At 47.5% G+C, this 25,541-nt stretch overlaps 1 protein-coding gene across 1 annotated transcript in view; it reads left to right on the top strand.

The window, feature by feature from the left end:
* LOC102575918 (E3 ubiquitin-protein ligase rnf213-alpha) overlaps positions 1 to 25,541 on the top strand; it is a 133,267-nt gene that overhangs the window by 55,744 nt on the left and 51,982 nt on the right. The window contains exons 20-28 of the mRNA XM_014607628.3: positions 4,014 to 4,197; positions 6,144 to 6,355; positions 8,486 to 8,587; positions 10,511 to 10,723; positions 12,462 to 12,543; positions 12,986 to 13,020; positions 22,075 to 22,169; positions 22,470 to 22,620; positions 22,810 to 22,975. Coding sequence (XP_014463114.3) covers positions 4,014 to 4,197; positions 6,144 to 6,355; positions 8,486 to 8,587; positions 10,511 to 10,723; positions 12,462 to 12,543; positions 12,986 to 13,020; positions 22,075 to 22,169; positions 22,470 to 22,620; positions 22,810 to 22,975 — 1,240 coding nt within the window. The remainder of the gene's footprint in view (positions 1 to 4,013; positions 4,198 to 6,143; positions 6,356 to 8,485; positions 8,588 to 10,510; positions 10,724 to 12,461; positions 12,544 to 12,985; positions 13,021 to 22,074; positions 22,170 to 22,469; positions 22,621 to 22,809; positions 22,976 to 25,541) is intronic.

Raw genomic sequence — 25,541 nt, 5'->3', positions numbered from 1 at the left:
GGTTCTGATTGGGGGTGTGAGTCCCCCACCACAGGGCCCACAGCTCCCCCCTGAAGGGTCCAGAGCTCACCCCCACAGAAGCAGCAGAAGCAGCCATCAGTGCTCAGGGCCCACTGCTGGCAAAGCCCCCTGAAGTGTGGCATGGTGTGGCATGATGCTGGCCACCTCAGACCCAGCACCACCCATCCCGTTTGTTGCAGGGCTGACCCAGCTCAGTGTGGTGCCGTGCACCTTCAGACAGCACTGAGCCACTTGATTTGTCACCCAGGGCCCAGTGCTGCTTGCAGGGACTGTGCATGGCACCAGGCCAGATCCTGCTTCCATGGAACCAGCCTGGCCCAATGACGTGCAGGGCCTCTGGAGCCAGGACCCAGCCTGGTGCCACACACAGTCCCCACAATCAGCTCCAGGCCCCAGGTGACACTGGGTGCTCCTGGGTTTGTGCTGCATGGGTTGGTGCTGCATGAAGGTCCACAGTGCCATACCAAGCCTGGCTGGCCCCATGACATGTGGTACAGGTGGCACTGGGTCTGAGGCAGCCAGCACCTCACTGTGCCAAAGAGGGCTTTGCCAGCAGCAGGCCCTGAACACTGACACCTGCTGCTTCTGCGGAGGGGGGGGAGCTGTGGGCCCTGTGAGGGGTGGCTGTGGGCTGTGGAGTGGGGGATGTGGGCCCTGCAGGAAAGCAAGTCCATGTGCTGGGGAGGGGGGGCTGTGCCATGTAGGGGGGAAGGGGACCCACTCGTCCTTAGCTGCCCCCGCATATAGTCTCCCCACACCCACAGTCCCCACACAATCCATCCACACCTACCCACACACCCTACACTCCCCTGCATCCCCCCACAGCCACCCACACACTCACCCATATCCCCACACACCACTTACCACCCCACTCCTGCAAATCCCACATCCCCCCATCACACACCCAGTGTGCCCATCTGGCAGACAGGATGAGACCCACTAGCAGGAGCTGTGGCTGCAGGGGTAGCTGTGCCTACATCCTAGTTAGTGAAGGGGTCACAGGGAGCTCTAGTTGTTCTACGATAAGAAAACCAAAAGCAAACATCAAAACGTAAAGGTATTTAGAATGTACTTTATTATGATGATAGATACGTTGGTAGACTTCCAAACAGAATAGGAGTGACATGGGGGGTGGGGTCAAAGGTTCAAAATGAGAAAATAAGTCCTCTGGAGGGGGACACTGAGCAGAGCCCTCCAGGCCACACCCCAGTCCTCAAAGGCATTGAAGGAGCCACTGGACACCACCCAGTGATGCTCTGCCCACAAATGTGCATGGATAAGTGACAGGAAAGTGGCCCCACAGTCTTCCTGGCAAGAGCCTCCTTCCTAGTCATATACAGGGCCCACTTGGCCAGGGCCAGGAGGAGGTTGAGCAGGAGGTCCCGGGACTTGGTGGGGCTGTGGCTGGGGTGCCAAAAATAAAAAGGTAGGGAGGAAGTTCAACCAGAACCTCAGAAGGAGGTTGTGGAGGGGGAGGGGGAGGGGCTGCAGCCTGGCACACTCAAGGGTCATGTGCTCCAGGGTCTCCCTCTGCTCGCAGAAGGGGCAGAAGACCTAGAAGCTCCTGAAGGCAAGTAGCCCTGAGCTGCTTGTCAGGGAAGGTTTTAATACTGCAGATCCAGGAGGAGCTGGGCAGGGTCATTTTGTCCCAAGTGGCACAACTTTCTCCACACCAAAGTGCATGTCCGGGGATGTGAGCTGAGGCAAAAATCCCCTGCACAAATTCGTACCACTCTTATTTGAAACGCTGCAAGTGCACATGCCTGCATGTGTGGATGTAAAATGTCTGATTAAAGAATGTCTGTACAACCAGAACACGACCTCTTTGATACATCCTTTAAATATAAGACTACACATTGGGGGGTTTTACTTGCTTGTTTGTTTTTGGAGGGTTTTATTTTATTTTATTTTTTTATGGACTCTCTGCTTCAGTAGCGAACAGGCAGTTTTTCTGAACATTGTACTGAATTCAAACGTACACATTTCCTCAAGGCTACATCTTTGGTGCTTTCACCACAGTGCTTGTGCACTAAAGAATCAGTGAATTCATCTTCATGACATGCTGTTGTTATCTCCATGTTATACCTGTGAAATAGAGGCACTGTGGCATTTAGGTCAGATTATAACATTTCTCACAAATGTTTAGTGCCCAAGTTGAGGAACCCAGTGCTGGTTTTTCAGCATGCTTTACATTTTTATAGCAGTGTCTGTGGTTCAGAGAAGAGCTTGTCTCTTGTGGTTGGATATCTGCAAGTCAGAGCCAATCCTATTTCACTGATTAGATGTCTTGATAGACTTAAGCACAAAGAGGAAGTCCTACTCCATCCTTCTCAAGTCCCAGAATAAATACCCACATATGTCACTTCTGTTTGTGTGAACTTAGTCTTGAGAGCGTTTAACAAAATGTAGTGCAATAATGGACTCTCAGGGCACATCCCAATGAGTATGCAGGGTCCTATGTTTCCCATGGGACGAATAGCACCAGCATATCTGTGCCGCTGCTATTTGTCCTTGGGTACACTCCTGGATGTGAACTCTGGTGCGTGGCAAATTGTCCTGGGTGGGGTAGGGGAGGATTGGCCCAGCACCTGAGCTGGTCCCAGCAGCCTTACCTGGGGTCCTGGGGCCTTAAGGGGCATCAGCAGTGTGGAGATGGCTGCTCAGAACCTGGCTGGCAGCCAGAGCGTGGCTCTGTCCAGGCTCTGTCTTTCTGGGTGCACGCTGCTGCCACATGCACTGTACTGCTTTTTCAGCAGTGGTTTTTGGGGTTTTTTTCTTTATACTGGGATCTCCCAGTGTCAAAAAAACCTGCTGCGGTGCAAATTAGCATTGTGGTGAATGGGTGCACATGCACTGCATGTAGTTTGAGGTGCCTCAAGTGGGTTTGAGGCACATCATACTGCATGTGAGTGCTCATTGGGAGGTGCCTTCAGAGGCTTGAACAAAGTGGAACAGGATTTCACTAAGGTACCGACATCCACTTAGATGCCTAATAAATGGAACAGAATCTGGATCTATGAGCAACCTCCGGGCACGAAAAAGTCTCTCAATAGATGAGAAGTGGGGTTTGGGATGGGAGCAGATGTGGAAAGGGGAAAGATGCAGGACTTTTTGCATGTGGGCCATTACTATTAATTCATAACTTTGTTTAAAAATAACAAGTTTCTTTTTTTTTTGTTGGCTTCACATTATTGACTATGTCATGTAAGTGGGGAAAGGAAAAAAAAAATCTAGGTTTCAACAACTGAGACTGGGTGTATCTACATGTGCAGTTAATGTGCATGAATCAACTCTGGAGCTTATTGCTCTGGAATGTATTGTATCTGGGTGCTCTGTCTGCTTTGATACCAGCAGTATTCCTGCCCAGAGAAGGGGGGTTGATCTTGATGATCTTTCATGGTCCCTTCCAGCCTTTAATATCTATGATTCTATGTTTCACATGCACCTGGGACCATGGCACACTGAGCTGGGTCAGAGCAGCCCCAGTTGGCAGGGGGTCTCAGGGGTCAGCCTGCCAGCCCAGGGCTGCTCCCCTTGGCTCTGTGTGCTGCTAGAGCCCCCACACTGAAGCACCCTCTTGCTCCAGTCAGCTGGGGCAGCATCTTCATGTTCACTGCTACACAGTAAAAAATGCCACAGCAGGATAGTCCTTGTACATATGAGTACTATCCTGCTGCAGAGTTAATTAATTTAATCCAGCCTAATATGGGCACCCATGTAGACACACAACATTTACTGTGCATCTAATTAGTCTACTGAGCAGTAAATGTCTTGTGTAAATGCACCCACTGTTGCACTGTCTATGCCTGTTTCTTGTAAACTAACAAAGTAGATATGTATAGCACAAGTTTGTGGGCTGAAACACACTTCATCAGATGCTGATGGAGATGCAGATGATACCTATTATGGCTAACTTTCTCTACACCTGTTTCCACAGAAATGTTGTCTGGTCACAGTACAGTTTTTGAAAATGTTCTCTCCTCACTGAACAGGATTTTATGTACTCCTCCTTCCAAGAAGATGCCAGCCAAGAGGCTGAGCAGTGCATCACCAGTGCAGACCTGACCACTCCCAGCTGTACTGAAGCTACAGAAGTTGATACCCTGCAGTTGATCGCAAGGCTCCGACTGGCCATCAGTCATGTTGCAACTGTGCTTGGTACAGAGCTTCTGAATGGTAAGTGGAGTTGCTCCCTGTTTTTAAAGAATGAGTGGGTGCATCTACATGCTCATTAATGCACTGTAGTCACTGAGCATTAAGTTTAGTTCTTGGCTAACCTAGTACTAAATCAGTGTGCAGTAACTGTCACGTGACTTTTTAATAGAGGTGCACTGATACATCAGTCCATATTGTACGGATGGCTACAGGGTGGGCTACAGCCACTCCAACATTCACCATAGCCTCCTGAGTTTGTTGAAGTCTACTCTTCTGAAATCTAGGACTTATGTTCTATTAATTGGGATCCCAGCCTTCCAGGGGATGGTGAACCTAATCAGATTATGATCACTGTCTCCCAGAGTACCTCCAAACTTCAGGTCCCCTAACATGTCCTTCCCTTTGGTAAGCACTAAGTCCAGAGTAGTTATACTCCTAGTCGGTCCTTCAACAACCTGTGACAGGAACAGGTCATCAGTATCTGCCAAAAAATTAGCTGACTTGGTGGAGCTGGCTGAATGGTCCTCCCAACAGATGTCAGGGTAGTTGAAGTCACCCATGACAATCAGGTCTTTAGTTCTGGCTGCCTCAGCCCTTGCATCTTGACCCAGAAGGTCTCGAGAGATCTCTCCCTGCTATCAAACCTGACCTCTTTCACATAGAGGGCCACCTCTCCTCCCTTCTTCCCAACTCTATCCTTCCCGTAGAGCCTATAGCCCTCAGTATCCACTGCCCAATTATACATCTCATCCAATCAGGTCTCTGTCAGCTCAATGAGATCAAAATCTTCATTTGCCAGGAGGAGATCCAGTTCCTTCTGTTTGTTGCCCATGCCTCTTCCATTACCATAAAGGGTAGTTGAAGTCACCCATAACAATCAGGTCTTGAGTTCTGATTACCTAAGCCCTTGCATTTTGACCCAGAGGGTCTAGAGCCAGAGCAGAGCAGGGAGCAAACACCAGCACACATTGTTCACAACAGCTTTATTCAAAATGGAGACAGCTTCGGAGAAGGGGCCTCACACCATAACAGATGAGGTCCTGCACTGAACAATAGGTTTATCCTACATTTATATACTTTGGTTTATACTCATTAACATTAACTCCTCCTTTGTCCCACCTTCTGTTTCACCATTTCTCCTCCCATCTCAAGGTCCGCCTTTGTTTACTGTTTGCTTCATTAGCATGGAATCACCTACGCATTTCATTCATTTACATGACTTCTTGCTATGAGCACATGTCTAAGACCTTGACTTCTTTTCTTTGGTCAATGGGCGGACTTTGGCCAAAACCTGGAAGCTTCTGGAGGCTTGTTCACCAATCACCAGTCACCTTTTTGCATATGTTCATCTCGGATTCTGTTACCAATTGCGTGTTGTTTTTCACTTTCCAGTCTGGTTTTCTGCCTCATGTTGTACCATCTTCCACCTTTTTTGGGCCCCTGTATCTTATATCATTCCTCGCTGTAGCTGGTTCACAGCACACAGACTCACACAGATTCACTTGCTGCTTTTCCCTCAGAAAATGCTTTCTGGTCCATGATGCATCCTGCCACCCCTGGGCTTGCAGCGGGGCTAGGGTGGCTCAGTGGCCAGACTCCATTTCCCAAAAGCCATGGTAGTGATGGGTTCTTCTGGATATCACTGTCACCAGCCGTAGCCCCATTGAGATAGGCGAGGATCCACATGGGCAGGGCCCAAGACCTGGGATGAGCACACAGCCTTGGCCCCAGCCATGGCCCACCTGACATTGGGGGTTGGGGTCTGTGCAGTGCCCACTCTGGACCGGCCTGCTCTGGCCATGATGATCCAGGGGAGGGGGGGTGCTCCCCTGGCCCACGACATCTCCCCCAAAACTCCCTATGTGGCTTACAGGCCCAAATAATTGCCCACCCCTGGTTTAGAATGTCTAACTGCTAAGAAGTGGTGTGGCTTTGGCTTGAGGCTAAAACTTAAATCTGTTTGGCAGCTGCAGTTCCAACTACTGAGGTGAACCATGAAGTTACAGAGAAACAACGTGCCCTTGTGAATTCCATGAAAATATTGGTGGAAAATGCCCAAACACCATGGCCCCAAATATTTCTAATGAGGGCCCTTCTTAACATCCATGGGCTAAAAATCATGAAGAAGGTCCTTGAAAAAGAGCAATGGATTTTGCCAAGAGGATGTGAAACTTCAAAGGTAAATCTCTGTTCAGATGTTGTGAGATTTTTGTACTGACAGAAACTGTCTGAGGATTTGGGTAAACTTTCTCTGTGATGCTTAATTCATACTTTTGGTGGCAAATTTGTAGCCTTTGGAAACCAAGGACGTTATCAAAATTCCTGATTTTTTTAATGTTACTATGTGATTTTTGGGTTTATTTTTTAAATGATTTTGGTGTTTAGCTACTAGTTCATTGCAGAAAAGACCTTCGCTCCGGAGCCAAACCCTATTTCACTTTCATGTATTTCAGTGCCACTTACACCCCTGCCAAGAAGAAAACAGAAACTATTCTGCTTCAGTGTATCCATTGCACATTAAATGTCAGGTGTAGGGAAAACAGTACAGGGTGGTAGGAGAAGGGAATTGTCCATCTCATTTAACCAGATTCCCTCCACTTTGCACTGTTCCTGACACCACACATCTACCCCTCCTAGCTGCAAAATGGGACAGCATCAGGACGAGTCTGCCAGGAGGCAATGCCTAGCCCAAGATGTGGTGGCTAGGACACTTTGGGCATGATTACACAAGGTGTTTAGTGTGCAGTAAACTAATTTACTATGCAGTAAAGCATCATGGTCTGCATGTGTGCAGCAATTAGGCCAGCACAGACTAATTTACTTTGGCATAGGATAGTCCTGTCAGAACCAAGTACCATCTGACGGCAGAGTAAATTAGTGTGCTTAAAAAAACATACAGATAGTAACATCTGGATTAGTTTAGTCTGGCTCAAATTGAGCCACAGTATATTCAGTCACATTAATTGCACATGTAGATGTGCCCTTTGTCAGGAGATGGGAGGTGCAGGTTCATAAAGCACTTTGGGTGAATAAATCCTCAAATCCAAGCCTCCTATTCCCTAGCCAAGTGACTTAAGCCCCAGCAACTGGAATAAAGGAGGAGAGGGTTCTCATTTTCCCAGTCACTGGTTATGGTGCTCCAGAGATTTAGGTGCAGTTAATCTCCTCCTATGCTCACATCCATAGGTAATGTCTAATAAAGGAGGTTGTTGCCTTTGAAAATCCATGCCTCTCTGAACCAGTTAGTCTCTAAGGTGGCATGTTGCCCTAAATTCTGTTCCTACCCACGCAATCCCCTTTTAGCCAGAGTGGAGCTTTCTGAGCATGCTCAGAAGGATGAGTGTAGCTGTGCAGAGGTAAATTAGAAATAAAACTTGCAGAAGTGCCACAGATGGCACTTACATTGCTGCATGTGGGCAGATAAGTAAAACTTGGTCTAAGGGCCTTGTCACATCTTACACTGAAAGCTGCAACTAATGGTAATTGGTTTAATGTTGTTCATCTTAGCGGAGCAGTTACACCATAAGGTGTAAATCCTGCTCTGACTGTCCTTCCCCTGCACAGCTGTGACTTGCCACGAGGAGCTTGGTGAGCAGGGGCAGGACTAGGAGCTAGGGGAAGGACCAGCTCGCTGCTCCCACCAGGCAGAGCAACTGCTGCATCCCCAGAGCATCTGGTGGCTGAATTCTGGTGCCTCACACTGCTGTTCAGACAGGCTATAGTCTTGCCAGGCAGGAGGCACATCACCATGGCTACTGCACGCTCTGGGGCTGTGGTGCTTACTCTGCCCAAAGTGCCCAGGGAGTGAGGTACTGTGCCTGACCTTGCTGTGCACTGGCATCCTTACTTGCCTTGACTCATTAGGGGCCACTGCATCCTGGGATGCTGGAAGACTTCAACTTTGGTGGAAGAGCTGTTGAGAAGGGCCACACCTTAAAGGAACAGTAGCAAAATTAGACGGATTAGAGATAATCCTGCTCTGGAGTGGCATAACTTTAAAGGGAATAACAAGTGCTTTAAGTCATGTAAGAGGTGTTAACAGGCTACCTTTCCAGAGCCCCAGAAGCCACCTAAAATTATCGTGTAACAAGGTCCTCATAAAAATGAAGTGGGATTTGGCTGTAACATAATGCAAGTGATAAAATGATCAACTAGTAACTAAGAGTGCATCATCTTTATGTCAAAGAAAAGCATGTGCATTGTCCTTCCAGTGTAATTGGACATGGTTACTGACCTTTTGGTGTGTAATGATCTTAATGCTCCTGCTATGGACATAGCCACCTTCTGATTAAAACATTAATTCCCTTAGTGCATGGACGTCAGGTCCAATGAAGTCCTGATGATTTCAGCACTAGACAGAGCAAAACACCATCTTAATAATGCAAAATCAGAAGCAGCCAAGCATCTGACTGTGAGTACTGGTTTTAGATTCAGTGTAAAATGTCTCAATTTGGTTTGTGATGCATCAGCTGAACCCAGCAGGGAGATCTCCTTGTTATGATGTACATGAGACAAGGATTTGACCCATAGGATGAGAATGGTTTTAGTCAGAGTCTCATTTATTTGCTAGCTCCTCTGCACAGGATGATTTACACCAGAATCATGAGATATGTCAAGGACTAGGGATCTGAGGAAGACAAAGGGAAGTGCAGGTCCCTTCCTAAATGCAGAGGTAATTTAATTATGGATGGTGCTGAGAAGTCTGCAGCATTCTTCAAAAATAAAATCAGCTACCAGATGACAAACACAGATGGTAACAAGGACAGGGAAAGAAAGAAACAACCTAGTGTAGTGGAAGAACAGGTTGGGGATTACTTAGAGAAGTTAGATGTTTTCAGATCAGCATGGCCAGATGGGACACACCCTAGAGAACTGAAACAATTGAGGTTATTTCTAAGCTATTAGCCATCTTCTTTGAGAACTCTTGGTGGTTGGGTAAGATCCCAAATGACTGGAAAAGGACAAATATAGTGTCTACCTTTAAGAAATGGAAAAAAAAAGGATGATCTGGGAAGTTAGAGAACATTCAGCCTGAGCTCAAAGCCAGGAAAGAACATGGAGTAGGTCTGTTTCTTAGTACCTGGAGGAAAAGAAGGTGATCAGGAACATGAATTCCTCCACAATAAGTCATGCCTGAACAATTTGATTTTCTTCTAATGACAAGGTGGATGAGGGGAGCAGTGGATGTGATGCCTTGACTTTAGCAAAGCTTTTTACATGGTCTCCTACAATATTCCGATTAGCAAGCTAAGGAAATGGAGACTAGCTGAAATTACTCTAAGATTGATATGTACATGGTTGGATCATCATGCTCCAAAAAGTAGTCATCAATGTCACTTAATGGTTGGGAGGAGGTATCAAGTGAGGCTTTCCAGAGGTCTGTCCTGGATCTGGTACTTCATAATATCTTCATTCATGATTTAGAGGATGGGCTTGAATATGTACTTAGCAAATTTGCAGATGACCACAAGATGGATGGTGTTGTAGACATGCTGAAGGGTAGGATTAGGAATTGGAATGAGTCTAATAAACTGGATAGTGATCCAAAATAAATTGAATGAGTTTTTGTGAGGACAAGTTCACAGTCTTGCATTTGTGACAGTATAATATCATACACAAATACAGACTGGAGAATGACCAGTTAGATGTAAAATGACATGGGTGTCAGAGTCGACTGTAAACTGTGTGTAAGGGAAGACTTGTTGCAATGAAAACCAGTAGAGTTCTTGGCTGTATTAACTAAATTTTTGCTTGAGAGTCAAAAGAAATGATTCGTCTGCTCTATTCAGCACTAGTGAGGTTTCCCCTAGAAAAATGAGTCCAGAAATGTTTGGACAAATTAGAAAGAGTCCAACAGAGAGGAGCAAAAATTATAAGAGGCCTGGGAAACATGATTGATGAGGAAAGACTAAAATCCCTGGGATTATTTAGCCTGGAGAAGAGAAGACTGAGGTGAGATTTTATGTAGTTATACAGATCATGATGATAGACATTTCTTTGTGGCCCCAGGGGATAGGACAAGGAGAAGAGGTCTTAAATGGCAGCAAGGGAGATTTAGTTTGGCTACTAGGAAGAACTTGCGCACTTTGACGATGGTTCAGTATTGGAACAGATACCTGAAGTGGTTGTGGAATCTCCCTCCTTGGAACTGGGTAAAAGCAAGTTAGACAGATACTTGACTTGGGAATGATCCTGCCTAGAGCAGGGGTTTGGATTAGATATGAATTCCTCAGGTTCTTCCCAACCCTACTTTTCCATGATTCTGTTATTCTAGTTCCTTCTGAGCTTAAATGTCCCCAAGTGGCTGCATATATTTCATTCAATTATCTTTCAGTCTGTCATGAAACAAATGGAGAGCATCCTAGAGGCACCATTGCTCTCAGAGGATCCCACAGAAAGGCTGGAAAAGATCATGAATGCTATAAGAAGTCATGGCAACTCTACCTATCTGGAGGTGGTGTTCCACACTGCTGTCATACTAAGCCTGTCCCAGAGGCCCATCACCCAAGTCTTCAGATCCATCTGCTTTGAGCCAAGTACAGTTAAGGTAAGTCAAAAACTGGACTTGAAAATTTCAAGATTTATAAATAGCCATCAACACCAGGAGCTTTGTGATATTCAAGCTCTACCCATCATATGTACCCTTGGCCCCAATCCTAGCCGCACTCAGGAAGCATTCTGGTCCCCAAGACAAATTAGAGCAGCTTTTTAAAGCCTTGGCACTTGTGGATGTGCACGTGGATTCTACCATAGACTTTAAATAATCCCACCACTTCTCATCACCCTTGTCTTCCCTTTTTGACTATGTGTTTTCTTTCCATAACTGTAAGTCAGAGACTTGGGATTTTTTAAATTTCTAGACTGTAAAACCACTGTTCATATTTTTCCCCACTTGCACCTTGAAAAGGACAATCCCAAGGCCATCAGGGGGTGCATCTGTATGTGCATTGCAGCTATACATGCATTAATGCACCTTTGCTACTGCACATTAAGGTTAGGACCTGTAATATGAGGTACTTTAGAACAGCTTTTGCCATGGTGTGCTAATGTGCAGTAGAATTAGTCTACCGTGCATTAAATGTCTTGTGTAGATGTGCCCAGTATCCCTTATTCTGCGCAATCTACACGAAAATATTATTCATAGATTTTAAGGCAGGAACCAAACATTGTAGCCATCTAGTTTAATGTCCTGCATTACTCAAACTGGGGGAATGCCACCCAGTTACTAGGGCTGTGCAAAGCTTCGAATTGCAATTCAGATTCAAAGATGATTCAAGAGATTCAGAGGCTGAATCTACAAACCTGAATCTAATCGCTAGAAGCTTTAGGCTTTCTCAGTCGATTTGGAGCTTCTGAGTCTATTCAGAAAAGTTTCGGCGATTCGCAGATTCGGCCATAGGGTATAATGGGGAATCAATGAAATAGCTATAACTTTGTTGTTTTTTGGCTGATTCAGATTAAACTTGCAGGGCTGGTAGCCTGTTCCCTTTCCTTGCGCTGTTATCGGCCTCCTGCAGCCTGGTGGCAGGAGATGGGGAGAGCCTGGGCTACACTCCCAGCTGCTGCTGGGAGCACAGCCCTGGTTCTTCCCTGTCTCTCACCACCTCGCTGCTGGCTGCTTCAAAACGTTTCAAAACTTTCAAAATGTTTTGACTAGCTTCATTTTGTTTTGAGGCTGTTTTGAAGCCCTTCGTTTTGATTCAATGTCACTGTTTCAAGCTTGTAATGAGTCAAAACAGTGTCAAATTGAATCAGCCAGTGAAATTTCACACAGCCCTAGTTTCTAGTATTTAAAAGAATAATGAGATTGGCCCTGATGAAAGCTCCTTGGTGCACTGTTACAGGCTAGTTTTGCTTCTTAATCACCTGCTATTATGCTGTTATGTACTCAGAAAGGCAACTTTGCTTTCATTTGGCACTTGATGAACCTTGGGCTGAGCTAGGTTCTACTGCCAGCTCTGCCACATACTGTTTCTATGACTTTGGGCAAGTCACTGAACCTTTCTTGTCCCCTGGTTTCTGCTCCCATTTCTTGTCTGCGTATTCTGGAAGTTCCCTGGGGCAGGGATATATCATGGTGTCTGGTCACCTTTACATGCGATTGTGTCCCATTCCTCCCCCTCCACTGTGAGTCTACACTGTCCATTTTTGCTCAGGACAGGAGCAGGAGACAACCTGGATCAGTTCCAGCACAGACACAGTGACCTACTCCTGTCCTGAGCAATAACCATGCACCCTAACTGCTATGGTAGAGGTTTTTGGTTGTTTGTTTGTTTTTTTGCAAGGACACATATCTTCCCACCATGCCAGATGACCACTACTCTGATACGAAGAACTGGAAAATGGATGAAATAAGCAAGATATGGAGTAAGTGTCAGGGAAATAATTCACTAGTGTTTCTTGAGTGCTGGCCAGCACCCCATTCTCATAGCATGAGTGGTGCTTACTTGAAGACCTTCCATTTCCCTTATCCCTACAGATGTATTCCCAAAAGAAGCCCCTTTGCAACCTCCCCCACCTAAGACCTCCATGAACACCATAGTAGAGGTGTGTTTGGGAATATGCTGTGTGATACACAGGAGTGAGGCAGATCTCTGTACCAGTCACACTTCAGTTGGACCAAGTATCCAGTTACTCAGGATTCATTCCATGATGTTATTTATTTTATGGAGAGGAAGAGATACACCCGCAAACTGCCCCTTCAGGTGGTGTTGATGGGGCTACCCTGACAACCCCAGCAGAATTGCCCACATACTCTCACCACTTCTCTGTTGGTGACCGGGTAATCTAATTTCTTTTTCACATGCAGGTTGCAAGTGTGGACAGATCTGGTGCATTGATAGGGTAAGTAGCCATTAGATGCCATCACGGATTCTTGTTACATCTCCTTGTCTTTAGACTGTATATTCAAACACAAGGGCAGCAGGGGCAACTGGGGCCATCAAGTCCAGTCCTCTGGGCTGGAAGCTGACAGGAATCCACCTGAAACAGCGAAGAGCCTTGCCCTACTCAGCTGACTGAGACTCTGTTCTAGATCCTCAACTGTTCTGGTAATTAAGAGCCTCACGGTTTCCAGCCTAAGTTTATTGTTGGCCAGTTCATCCCCACTTGCTCTTGTGCCATCATTGCTTGTAGCTCCACTAAATCTCCTGCCTCCCTGGTGCTAGTCTCCCCTGATGCATTTACCATCAGCAGTCAGATTCCTCTCAGTCTTTACTTTGCTAGGCTCGATAAGTCCAGCTCCTCCAGTCTCATTTCATCTGATGGACTGTCCATTTTCCTAAGCATTTTTGAGCCCCTTTCTGCATCTGCCTTACTTTGAAATTGAAAGTTGCTTTCATGGGTCTCTACCAGGGCCGACTGGCTTTCCATGAGCACAGAGGCTCTCAGGCCCAGGCTGATGTCACATATGATCCACCCTCCATAGAAACAGAAAGTGAGATTCATAATGATAAAATCGTAGAAATTTAGAGTCAGAATCATAGAAAGTTAGGGTTGGAAGGGAACACAGGAGATCACATCTAATCCAACTCCCTGCTCAAAGTAGAACCAGCCCCAACTGCATCAGCCCAGCCAAAACTTTGTCAAGCCAGGTCTTCAAAACCCCCAAGGATGGAAAGTCCAACATCTCTCTGGGTAACCTGTTCCAGTGTTTTACTACCCTCCTAGTGAGAAAATTCTTCCTGATATCTAGCCTAAACTTCCCTTGCTGAAACTGAAGACCCTTGCTTCTTGTTCTGTCATCTTCCACCACTGAGAACAGTCCAGATCCATCCTCTTTGCAACCCCCCTTCAGGGAGTTGAAGGCTGTTATTAAATCCCAGTTCTCTCAGCTTGTCTTCACAAGTCATGTCCCCCAGTTCCCAAAGCATTTCATTGCCCCTTGCTCGACTCTCTCCCAACCTGTCCATATACTTTTTATAGAGGGGGGTGGAACAAAAGTGAACACAGGACTCCAGATGTGGCCTCCCCAGTGCTGAACAGAGGGGAAGAATTACTTCCCTCTGTCTGCTGGCAACACTTCTGCCAATGCAGCTCAGGATGCCATTAGCGTTCTTGGCAACAAGGGCACACTGCTGGCTCCTGTTCAGCTTATTGTCCACTGTCACTTCCAGGTCCTTTTCTGCAGAGCTGCTTCCCAGAAAGTCACCCCCAGCCTGTCCTGGTGCATGGGATTGTTCCCTCCTAAGGTGCAAGGGTTGGATTCATGCAATCCATACTAAAATTGCACCTAACTCCTCCTGTACCTGGCCCAGACCTCACGTTTTAATACAGAAAACTTCACTGCTGGTCTTCCAAGTGGTTTCCAAGCTCCAGAATGAACAACTGTTCCTGTATGTAGCTTTGACCCAGGAGCACAGAAGAGCTTTAAGCTATGACTGAATGTGGGACCTCCACATCTGAGAGCAGGGGCACCTATTGCCTGAGCTGAAAAGCCAGTTTTTGACACGTCTGTTTGTAACTGGTCACCCATTGTGTGTGTCAACAGCTACTGAACAGAGTGGTACATTGAGTGGTCAAGACCAGCAGCTTCTCTACTTTCTGAATGTACAGACCACTAACAGCCCTCCAAATTTCTTGAGAAGCACAATGCACCCTTAATGCACAGCCGGGGCCCTACGTCCAGAAAGTAGAGAACCTGCTAGTCTTGGCATTCTTTACAGCACCCACCCCTCCTTTCTTTCTTCTCCTGGCTTTGTTTGCATATGTTTGGGTGCACTCTTTTAAGACATGACCCGTCTCTCCACATAAGTAGCAGCAATAGTCCTGCTTGCTGTCCTGAGCCCCATGGCCAGATTCCTTGCACATCACACAGAGCTTGGTCATGCACAGTGCAATGAGATGGCCCTGCTCTCCACACTTGTCGCAGAGCTTGGGCTGTCCCAGGTGGTAGACACTGCCCCCATGGGGGCCGAGGATGAAGTGGGGGGGGAGGTGTTGTACCCCACCTAGAATCCCAAGTCCACTTTTCAGTGTTACCTTAGTTCTCCAGTCCTCATTCAGATCTTAAATTCATTCCATTTCCCCTAATTTTTCACAATATCTATTCAGCCAGAAAGTCAGGTCCTCTTGCTTTATCTGAGCTGAGTACATTTGGATTGTAACCAGCTTTTCTGCTCTCCTTCTTCCACCCAGAAACTCAAATCCTTTCAGCCAGGGGTTGTCCATGTTGTTTCCAGCAGCTGCCAGAACTCTGTTCTGTTCCTTGGCTCACATGCCTAGGCCCTGCCCCTCAACCAGAAGGATCAATGAGAATACCACCTGAGCCCCTGTGCCCCACAGCCTTGCACCCAGAGCCCTGTAGTCACTTTTGATCTGCTCAGGGTCACCCCTGGCAGCAGCAGTGTTGCCCACATGGAAGAGCAGCATGAGATAGTAGTCAGAGGGCCAGATGAACTACCTGAAGGGTGGTTACAAAGAGGATGGAACTGAACTGTTCTCAGTGTTGGCAAATGACAGAACAAGGAGCAATGGGCTGAAGCTGCAGCAAGAGAAGTTGAAGTTGGATATTAAGAACAACTTTCTCATGAGAAGGGTGGTAAAGCACTGGAGCAGGTTATCCAGAGAGGTTGTGGAATCTCCATCCTTGGAGGTTTTTAAGGCCTAGCATGACAAAGCCCTGGCTGGGATGATGTAGTTGGGGCTCATCCTGCTTGGAGCAGGGGTTAGACTAGATGTGACCTCCTGAGGTCCCTTCCAAATCTCATTTTCAATTCTATGTCTTGGTAATTCCCCTGTGACATCTCAGCTCTGGGCTTTAGGAAAGCAGCAGTTTTCTTGAGACAGCAGGTCAGGCCCGCAGAAGGGAGTCTCCAACCACCATTAACAGTCACTTCCTCTTGGTGGCAGTGGTCTCAATCCTCCCAACTTTTGGGATGTCTATCCCAGCCTTCTCTACCAGTGGAATGTGCTCTTCCTTCCCAGTCTCTAAGGCTTCATATCTTTTCTTCAGGCAAACCACTGCAAGTGGAGACTAGGACTTCTACTTGCTGCCAGAGGTTACAAGCTTCCACTTTCCACCTTCCTGGGAGTCCACATCCTTTTTCTCCTCTGAAGCTGCCTCTGGCAGTCCTTCTTCCACAGTCCTAGGGGTCTCCTCCAGCACTGAATCAATGAAGTCCTCATGGCAGAGGATGCTTCAGAGCCTTACCACCTCCTCCTGTATCTCTCTTGCCTCCTGGCTGAGGGACACCAACAGAAGGCACCACGCACATCACAGGCACTCCCCCACCTGACTGTCACTAGAAGGAACCTGAAAGCTGCAGTCTCCACATGCCCCTCTCTCCAAGTAGACCTTCCCTAGGAAACTCCCCTGTAAGCTGTCCTGTTCAGTGCCCCTTGGTCCTGGAAGTTTCCCTTTTCCCTGCTTCCTCTCACCAAGCTTACGGTGAAGGAAGAGAGAGTTTCCAGGCAACCCCATAGCAAACTCCCTTTGGGACTCTAGTTAAGCAAGGGGCTTAAGTGAAGATCTAGCTCCTGTTTTACCTACTTACACTAACTATAGGTAGGTTAGGTACTCTTAATGAAAGAAACAGCTTACCTTAAAGTCTCCCCTTCATAGAGCGCTGTAGCAAACTGACCTGTGAACTGACTTGCAAACTGGGCTATTTTCTCTGGGAATCTCCCTTATACCCTGCTGGGCCTGACTCCACCCCCTCATTAGGGCATTTCCCCTAACATAGGAAGCAATCACCCAGCAAACACTCAGCTAGCAGCACTCTCAGTTACTCAGAGAAAATGCCCCTAACACACAAAATTTTGCCAGCTGTTTCATTTTAACACTGTTTCTACTCATTTCAAGCTCAAAACAGCAGAACTGTGAAAAAACAAAAGGCTTTGAAACAGCTTCAAAATGAAACAAGGGCAGTCAAAACATTTCAAAAGTTTTGAAACATTTAGAGTTTTGAAGCTGAAGCTGGGCTTGCCTGCAGAGAAACACAAAGTAAGGAGAGGGAGGGGGAGGAGGGGGAAGGATGGCTCTCATATTGACTGTGTAGCTGACCAGTGACTGTGATCATTCCCTGAGGTTCCTTCCAATCCAAGTGCTCTGGGAGAGGGATGGAGAAGCAGCATAAAAGGCAACATTGTTTGAACTGAGCTGCTTTCCGCCTTGCGGTCTGATGGTTACTGAGCTGTGTCTTCCAGCAGCTCAGCACCATCAGACAACAAAATCTACCGTTATTTCTTACTTGCTAGCCTCTTGCTAGCAAGTGGGATTTATCAATACGTTTTGCTTTCTATACCCTTTTATTTTAATATTATATTCATTCATTCCTTTCAGTTTATTCCTCCCCCAAAATCCTCTTTTTGTTTTTGTTAGTCTATTTTGATTATTTTCCCCCAGAAAAGAAATCTGAGCTTTCTCTCACAGTGTGCATTCCATTCCTGTGCAGGCAAGCACAGCATCTATATTGCACATTATAATATTATTATAATATATAATTATAATTATAATATTATTATAGAATTTATTCAGGAACACATACTACGTACATTTATATATTTTATTTATTACATAAATACATGCATACATTACATAAATACACATACATACAATTATCTTATCTACAGATGTTACATAAATCAGATTAGATTAGATTAGATTAGATTAGATTAGATTAGATTAGATTAGAGAAAAAAAACACATTTTCCAGCACACCAAGGCAAAGACACTATGAAACACACCATGAAGAGTGCTGGAAAGGCAGCTGGCAAGCCTTCTGGGAGGGGCAGAAGAGTGGGTAGAAGGAGATGTATAAGTTCCTCCCCACAACACTCCTCCCCTTGAGATGCAGCCTCATGCCTGCTACTACAAGCAGGCATGAGGCTTCCAGTTCTACAGGCAGCAGCGAGAGGGGAACAGTGCTACTGCCTGTGCCTGAGTCTGCATTCCCTCCAGGAGCACCAGCCATAACTCCTCATCAGCACCAGATGACAGTCTCCTCCACCCCCATTTCACTTCCTTATGCTAAACCTTCCAGTGCCAGAGGATGAGCTGGAGCTGCATATGAATCTGAGTGCCATAGCAAGGGAAATTCTGGAGGAGGAGGGGGAATCTTTTGAGTTTGTGCTCCACACCCCTCAATGTTGCCCTGCAGCCAGGTCTCCTTCCCCAGAAGGCACTTCACAGGAGGTTGCAGTAGAGGGTGTGGAGGCAAGTGACTCAGCTGAGTCCACTCCTCATCTTGCTGTGCCTCTGCCTGCTGAGGAGGGGGAAATTGCAGCATCCGCACATGCACCCACACCATAGAAGTAAGCCAAAACTGCTGAGTAAAAACCAGCTAAGGCAAGGGAACAAAACACATAAGCAGCACGGGGATGCTGATGCATCTCCGCAGGCAGCACCCCCTTACCCTTGCTCCTCCTCAGCCTTGCACCAGCAGGAGCATGCCCAAAAAGAAGTGTTCTTCTTGCTCCAAAGCCCCCCACTCCAGGCAGAAGCAAGCCACCCTGGAACAGTGGGGGAAGGGCAGAAAGAAAGGTGGGACACATTGCAAAGGCAAGCGAGATCACCCAGAGCATTGGGGAGATGCTTTCTGTGGATGGCCAGCTCTTCTCCTTAGTTGAGTGGCCAAGGTTCAGGAAACTCATGGCGCTCATGGCCCCATCATACCAAGTGCCTGCACATACCACCTTCAGCGGGACGGTGGTGCCCTCCCTGTATGAGGCATGCAGGGAGTACTTTAGGGAGGAGGTGTGCAAGGTACATCTGCAGGTGGCCTTACACTTCACCTCAGATGTCTGGAGCAGTCAGAATGGAGACCATGTCTTCCTCTTCCTCACAGGGCACTAGTGTGTCTAGGCAAGCTGTCAGTGGGCTATCCATCAAGTTGAGGTGATGGATGAGTCCCACGTGGCAATAGAGATCATGAGAGCCATGAACCTCTTGGTGCAGGGGTGGCTCATCCACAGGTTCATTGCCACCAACAATGGGGCCAATATGCTCAAGGCAGTCCATGATGCCAATTTTGTTGGCATCTGCTGTGTGGCACACAAATTCCACCTCATTGTCAGGGACACCTTGGAGGGGGATAGGGCTGCCGGTGATGGTGCCAGCACCACCAGCAAGCTTATTTCCAAATTCAGGAAGGTGGCAGACTACTTCCACCGGAGCATCAAGGTGGGCAAGATATTGTGAGCCAAACAAGCAGAACTGAACATCCCACATTACAAAATCATGCAGCATGTGGAGACTCAGTGGAACTCCACATAGCTAATGCTCAAGAGGCTGGTGAAACAGCAGAAGATCATCCATGAAATGGCCTTGCTCATGTAGATTGGGGTCAGTGGCCCCCTTAACAGAGCTGAGCAAGGTACCATCTCCGAGGTTCTGGTGGTTCTGAAGTCCTTCCTTGAAGCCACTGAGACCCTCAGTGCTGGTGAGGCCCTCATTAGCCAGGTGATCCCTGTAGTGAGGGGACTTGAGAGCCCAATGGAGAAGTTCCAGGGTATCAATGTTCCTGGCTGGGGCAAGCTGCTGTTACTAGATGTGTAGGCACTGGTGAAGGAGGTGAAGGAGGGCATCGGGAAGCAGCTTGATCCCTTGCAGGATATGATATAATCTAATCTGATTTATGCACAGTTCACGTGCTGGCTGCCATGTGTGATCCAATGGCAAAGGGGAGCATATGCAGCAACCAAACCCTGGATTGGCTGTCAATGTGGGCCAAAAGCATGGCTTCCATGGTTTGGTTCAAAGGCACCAGACCCCATCATCATGCAGGTAGTGCTCAGGCCTTGGTGGCTTCCTATCTCACTAAGAATGTGGAGCCACTGCTGTGTGACCCCTTCACCTACTGGGCAAACCAGAGCCAGATGTGGTCAGATCTGGCCATGGTTGCCTGGGAACAACTGTCCTATTTACTGACCAGTGTTCCAAGTGAGAGGGTGTGCAGCATCGTTGGGGATGCAGTGACACCCCACTGCACCTGCTTGGTGGAGTAGCTGATGTTCCTCAAGGTGAACCTCCTGATACTGGGATTCCCCAAGCTCCAGGTGCAGATGGAGTGAGTGCCACCCTCCTCACTCCATCCACACCTGCTTCCTTTTTTCATTTTTTTAAAACCAGAGCTGGAGGCAGCACTCACTGCATCACCAGCCAGCAGGGAAATAACATGCCCCTGCTGAGCTCCTGTGCCAGGATGAACTTGGAGGTATGGACTGGGGCTATGGGGGCAGGAGGCCCCAGGTCCTGGGTATGACCACTAAAACTGCACCGTTCTAGGGTCAGGAGGCCTGGTGGGATTGCCAGTGGTGAAGCAGCCCCAGGGAATGCCAGGACCAAGGATGTCCCTGGTGAAAGTCAGATAGGAGGTGCCATAACCTCCAGGGAACACATGCATGCACAGTCCTGGCTGGGGAAAGCCCAGACCTGTCATGTCTTTGACAGGCCTGAGGCTTGCTGTTGCAGGGGAGTTGTGAGACTCCAGGCTAGATCAGCTTAGCTGCCTGGGATGCTCAACCTTTGTCAGGCTGCAAAACCATCTGTAGTTGGTGTGTCTGCTGTTGGAAGGAATAGTGCAGCAAGCCAGAGGCTGGCATGCAATGCAGGCAAGAAAGCCAGTCAGTGAAAATGGAAACGGAGGCATCAGGGGCTGAAGGACAGGCTGGGGCTGGGGCTGGGGCTGGGGTGGGGAGGAGGGGTGAAGAGGGATGTAACAGTTCAGGTAAAAGTGGAGAGGTGCCTGGGGAGTCTGAGGTCCAGTAGGTTGCAATGTGTCAGAATGCCACTGTCTATATGTAGTCCATGAGTTTCTGTACCTAGGAGGCTGATGAAGTACTGTTCATAGGCTCGTCTGTGAAAAAAGTGGTTTGTAAATTCCCTTTGAACATCAGGCCTGAGAGATTGGAGACAGGTAGTGCTTTGTTCTTGTCTTTGATAGATTTTTGATGTGTGCTCATTATGGTGCATAGTTGTTGATTGGTGTTTCCTACATGTTTTCGTTCAGGGCATGTATTGTATTGTGAAGATATCTCCATACTGGAGATATAGTTGGCAGGTTTTGCATGTCTTGTCATGGCGTGGCCTGGATCCATTCGGTGTGTTTTGGGCTGTAGGAAGTTGGCTTCTGGTAATGAGGTTTGTGAGGTTCTCCCCTCTTCCCCTTGCCACCAACACCACTGCCAAACAGAGGCAGCAGCTTCTTTGGGTCCAGGGCCCATGGAATGGGAGCAAGGTTGGAGCCCGACATGGGCTGATTTGCCCCGGGCCCCGCACCCTGCTCAGGTTGCCTCTGTTTCACACAGCCCTAACAGCTCACCAAACACTCACTCAGCCAGCCCAACACACAGGCAGCCCTGACTCACTTATCTTCCCAGAGCAGGATCTGGTGCCTGGCTCCTCCTCCCCTTCACCCTCCTGCTCCCCACAAACTGTTTGCAAACTAGCCTGTTTGCTCTTCCTAGTCACTTGCCCCATGATCAATGTTTTGATCTCGTTTAAAATGCCCTGTTAATCTTTGGCAAGATTAAGTCACTCTTTCAAAATAATTTATTACTGTTGCATTTAGCATTTTCTGAGAGCAAAGTTGATTTTTTTTGACCGGCTGTGATAAAAAATAATGTGCTTGAAGGCAACACCCGCAGGATTAGAACATGATTTTCATTATCTTAATCACAGGCCTCTGCCAATTGACTTAGAGAAGAAATTATATGGCAGTGTTACAGTCATCCTAAGAGCTTCTTCTGCACTGTATGGCTCTGCTCTCCAGGCTAATGTACTGCAGTCACCATCCCTCCTGTTTGCCACTCTGAACATTTCTGCATTCTTCAATGCCTGTTTCTTTCTCAGCATTACTGAACACAGCCGTTCTTCCAGTAGCTTAATGGAACACACAGCAATTTTTATTTTCTTTTTTAAAGACATGTTTAATGTTGTCATTTTTCCCATGGGAACAGTGTGGATTACCCATGGAGAAGAAAACATGTTCCTGTGGTCATCCTGTTGGTGGGCTTAATCACAAAGCTGTGGAAGGATTTGCTGAAGTGAACAGGTAAGTTTAAAATCACTGGATATAACCTAAAAAGAAAGCTATGAGGCAGTATCAACCAAAACCTCACACAGCTGCCTTGAAATTGTTTTTTGGGCTAGAAAACTGAACAAATGTTCTGAGTAGAATTCACTGGAAGTGATTTTTTTCCACTTAAAAAATACCACACTATTTTCCTCCTTTTTCAGAGCTATGGACCCCTTTCTTTGGCAACTGGGGAAGGTGAAACCCTTAAAGAAAGGAGCTTTGGGGAAAGAGTGAAACCTTCATCCAGTTAAAGCTATTTTTTCTTTCTTAACACAGATCTAAGGATATAATAGAGAGAGGATACATTCTGGGGAGTCCTGGCTCACGAAGCAGAGAAGGAGAGAGAGACTTGCCTCCAGCCTCGGTCTGCCTTGCAAGAGTGCTGCTCCATTCTTCCATGCTCCTGGGCACCTTTACAGAGTGCCAGGTCAGAAAACAAACATCCGCATTAAAATTACAGTGTGTCTTATCTCAATGCCTGTCTGTCCTCAGTTACTGAACAGTGCTGTCTAGTGTTATCTTGCTCTTACTTATGATGGTAACTTTGTGTAGGCTATATTTGCTTGTGGGACAAATGATTCCCTAGAGATAATTGTGGAAACACTTTGTCTTCCAGTCGGTTTTGAATCTAATGAAAGAGAAGCCACAAGTTGCAGAAGAATTCTTTCAGGAACACCTTGAAAAGGACATCACATTCCTAGCAGAGTCACTTGGCAGAAATATAGATGATGCCACCATCATTGTCCACCTGTTTCTCAGATATCTTCTTGATAGCACAGAAGGTACAGAAATGCTTCAGTTTTGTTGCTGCAGGTATGACAGGGAATTTTCACCAGGTGTGTTTTGTCACAGCCAGATGCAAAGCTTGACAGTGAAGTACAATATGCATGGGTCACACTGATAGGTTTGTGGGGGATGGAGACTGCATTGTGGAGAAAAGACACCCTGAACTAGATGTAGGGGTCCTAGAGGAAGTCAGCTGCACATGAGCTGTCATGTGATGTTGAAACTACAGGGACCCTAAACCCAAAAAAGAAATTATTACCAAGGCACCATCCTCATATCTGTATGCTTAAGATCAGGTTAGTAATCATAGTGGTTCTTCTCAGATCCAACATATATATAATATAAACCTATATATATATTAGCCCTGTGTGAAACAGCACCTTTTCATTTCAACTTCTGTTCTCTGTTTTGAAGGGATAGTGTTTCATTTCATTGTTTGGTTTTTGGTTTTGTTTTGTTGTTGTTGTTGTTTTTTATTTTTTTCATTTTGAAGCACTGTTCTGTTTTGTTTCATTGAAACTGTTTCACAGTTTTGACAGGTTTAAAAGGTTCACCCATAGGCTATAATGAGGAATCATGAAAATGCCTATAACTCCGTCATTTGTTACCTGAATTCAGACGAACATTTCAGGGATGATAGCCCCTTCTGAGGGCATGATGCCTGCCAAGTTTCAAGGAGATAGGTGCAGGGGCTTTTGTGAAACTCCACCTCAAACAGTTGAAAGCAAAACTTGTATCACTTGCCAGCAGCGGCAGCCTCCTGCCATCCTGTCCATATATCTGCGGATGGCTGTGAGGCTGTGCTGGATTTCTCCCGGAGGTACATGCCCTTGGATAATGCATGTGGGATGATGGGAGGCCGCTGGTGCCGCCTGCCCATGCCCAGGATTGGGAAGACTGCTGCTGCTGCTGGCCTCAGGCATCAGTGGCAGCCCCTGTCATCCCACATGCAGATCTGAGGATCCACACCCCTAGGAGGAGTCCAGCATAGCACCACAGCCCTCCTGGGGATGGGGGCCCCCAGAACTGTATGCAGGATGACAACATGCTGCCTCTGCCGGCTGGGACCAGCAGCAGAACCAGTTTTCCCCACACTCAATGCTGGCTGTGCCCAGTGCTGGTCCCATCTGGCAGTGGCAGCCTGGTATCATCCCATATCACCTGGGGGCCCACGCCTTGCAGGAAGAGCTGAGGGAAGGCATCAGAGAGCTGGGAAAATATTGGGGAGCTGGGGAATCCAACCGGGATGTGGGAAATATTCAGCCTGCTGAAACTCCGCACAGACGTTGGGGGCAGTTTTCAGGGACCCCCAGGAAGAGCGGCAGGAAATTAATAGAGAGCTCAGGGAAGTAATCAGAGAGCTGGAGACTCGAACAGGGAGCTAGATGTTAATATCAGAGGAGTCCTTCATCCCTCTCCTTAGTTTCTGTTTAGCAGCAGACTTCCCGGGCTAAGGGGTCGGGGCAGCAGATTGCCCCTCAGTCCCCCTCAGGATGGCGTCTCCCATGACAAACACTTTGTGTTTTGTCTTGGGGAGAGCGGGGGCGGTAGCTACAGTTGAGCCTGTGTTGCCTGCAGGAGCTGGCAATTTAGCAGGCTCTGCTGGGGCTACAAGAGGTTCATACCTGTTGCAAAGCTCCAGTGGGGCAAGGGCCTTGGTGCAGTGGGCCTTGGGGCCCTTGGCCACCTTGGTCCAACCCCTTGGCTGGAATGGGAGGTCACCGAGTCCTTCCTTGTCCTAGAGGGTGACTGTGGTCTACCCTCTGCCTCCAGGGGGTGAAGGGCCTGGCAATAGGATTCTATCTCCCTCTCACCATCCCTGATGGCATACAGTCTCTGGACTGCAGCCTGGAGCTCTTGCAGCTGGTGTGCCAGAGACCCCAAAAAGGAACAGACCTCACAAGGGGAGGCGGCTATGCTCCCAGGCCCCAGAGCCTGAAAAAGTGACAGGCAGCCACCACAGCCGAGAACAAGAGGTTCCATGTGCATGGAGCCCAGAACCATGGGCTCCATCTGGGTGGAGGCCTCTCAGACCCCAGAGGGAGGGAAGGGCGCAAACCCCGAGGGGATCCTTGGGTTGCGGCACACGCCCATCCACATTGTGCCGCTGGTAGCCTGGCTACTGATGGGACTGTACCCTTGTTTCATTTCAAAGCTGTTCTGAAGCCTTTGGTTTTGTTTCAATTTTCCTATTTCAAGCTTCAAACACATTGAAACAAGCCTTAGTCTGTCTCTCTGTAACGCTTTATTTGCACTGTGATTGGTTGTCTCGGCAGCTAATCACAATGCTGACTGATACAACCAAAGTGCTCCAAGAGTGTTCCAGACAGAAAGAGATGTCTGCTGCATGCTGCCATGATGACAGGAACAGAGGGGACAGAATGGGGGGCAATACCAGCAATGCTGGCCTCACCCCCCCTCCAGACCTGCTCCCTGTAGGTGATGGCGATGGAGCAGATGGAATAGGGAGTCAAGCCAGTGCCTCTGGCCTCTCCCTTTCTCCCCCAGGCCCTGATCCCTGAAGGTGGCATGGTTTGCTGGCTGAGGGGGACTGAGGGGATG

This window comes from Alligator mississippiensis, chromosome 1, assembly GCF_030867095.1.
Source record: "Alligator mississippiensis isolate rAllMis1 chromosome 1, rAllMis1, whole genome shotgun sequence".
Classification (NCBI taxonomy): domain Eukaryota; kingdom Metazoa; phylum Chordata; order Crocodylia; family Alligatoridae; genus Alligator; species Alligator mississippiensis.
The sequence above is the reverse complement of the archived record's forward strand: the minus strand, read 5'-3'. Positions and strand labels throughout refer to the sequence as shown.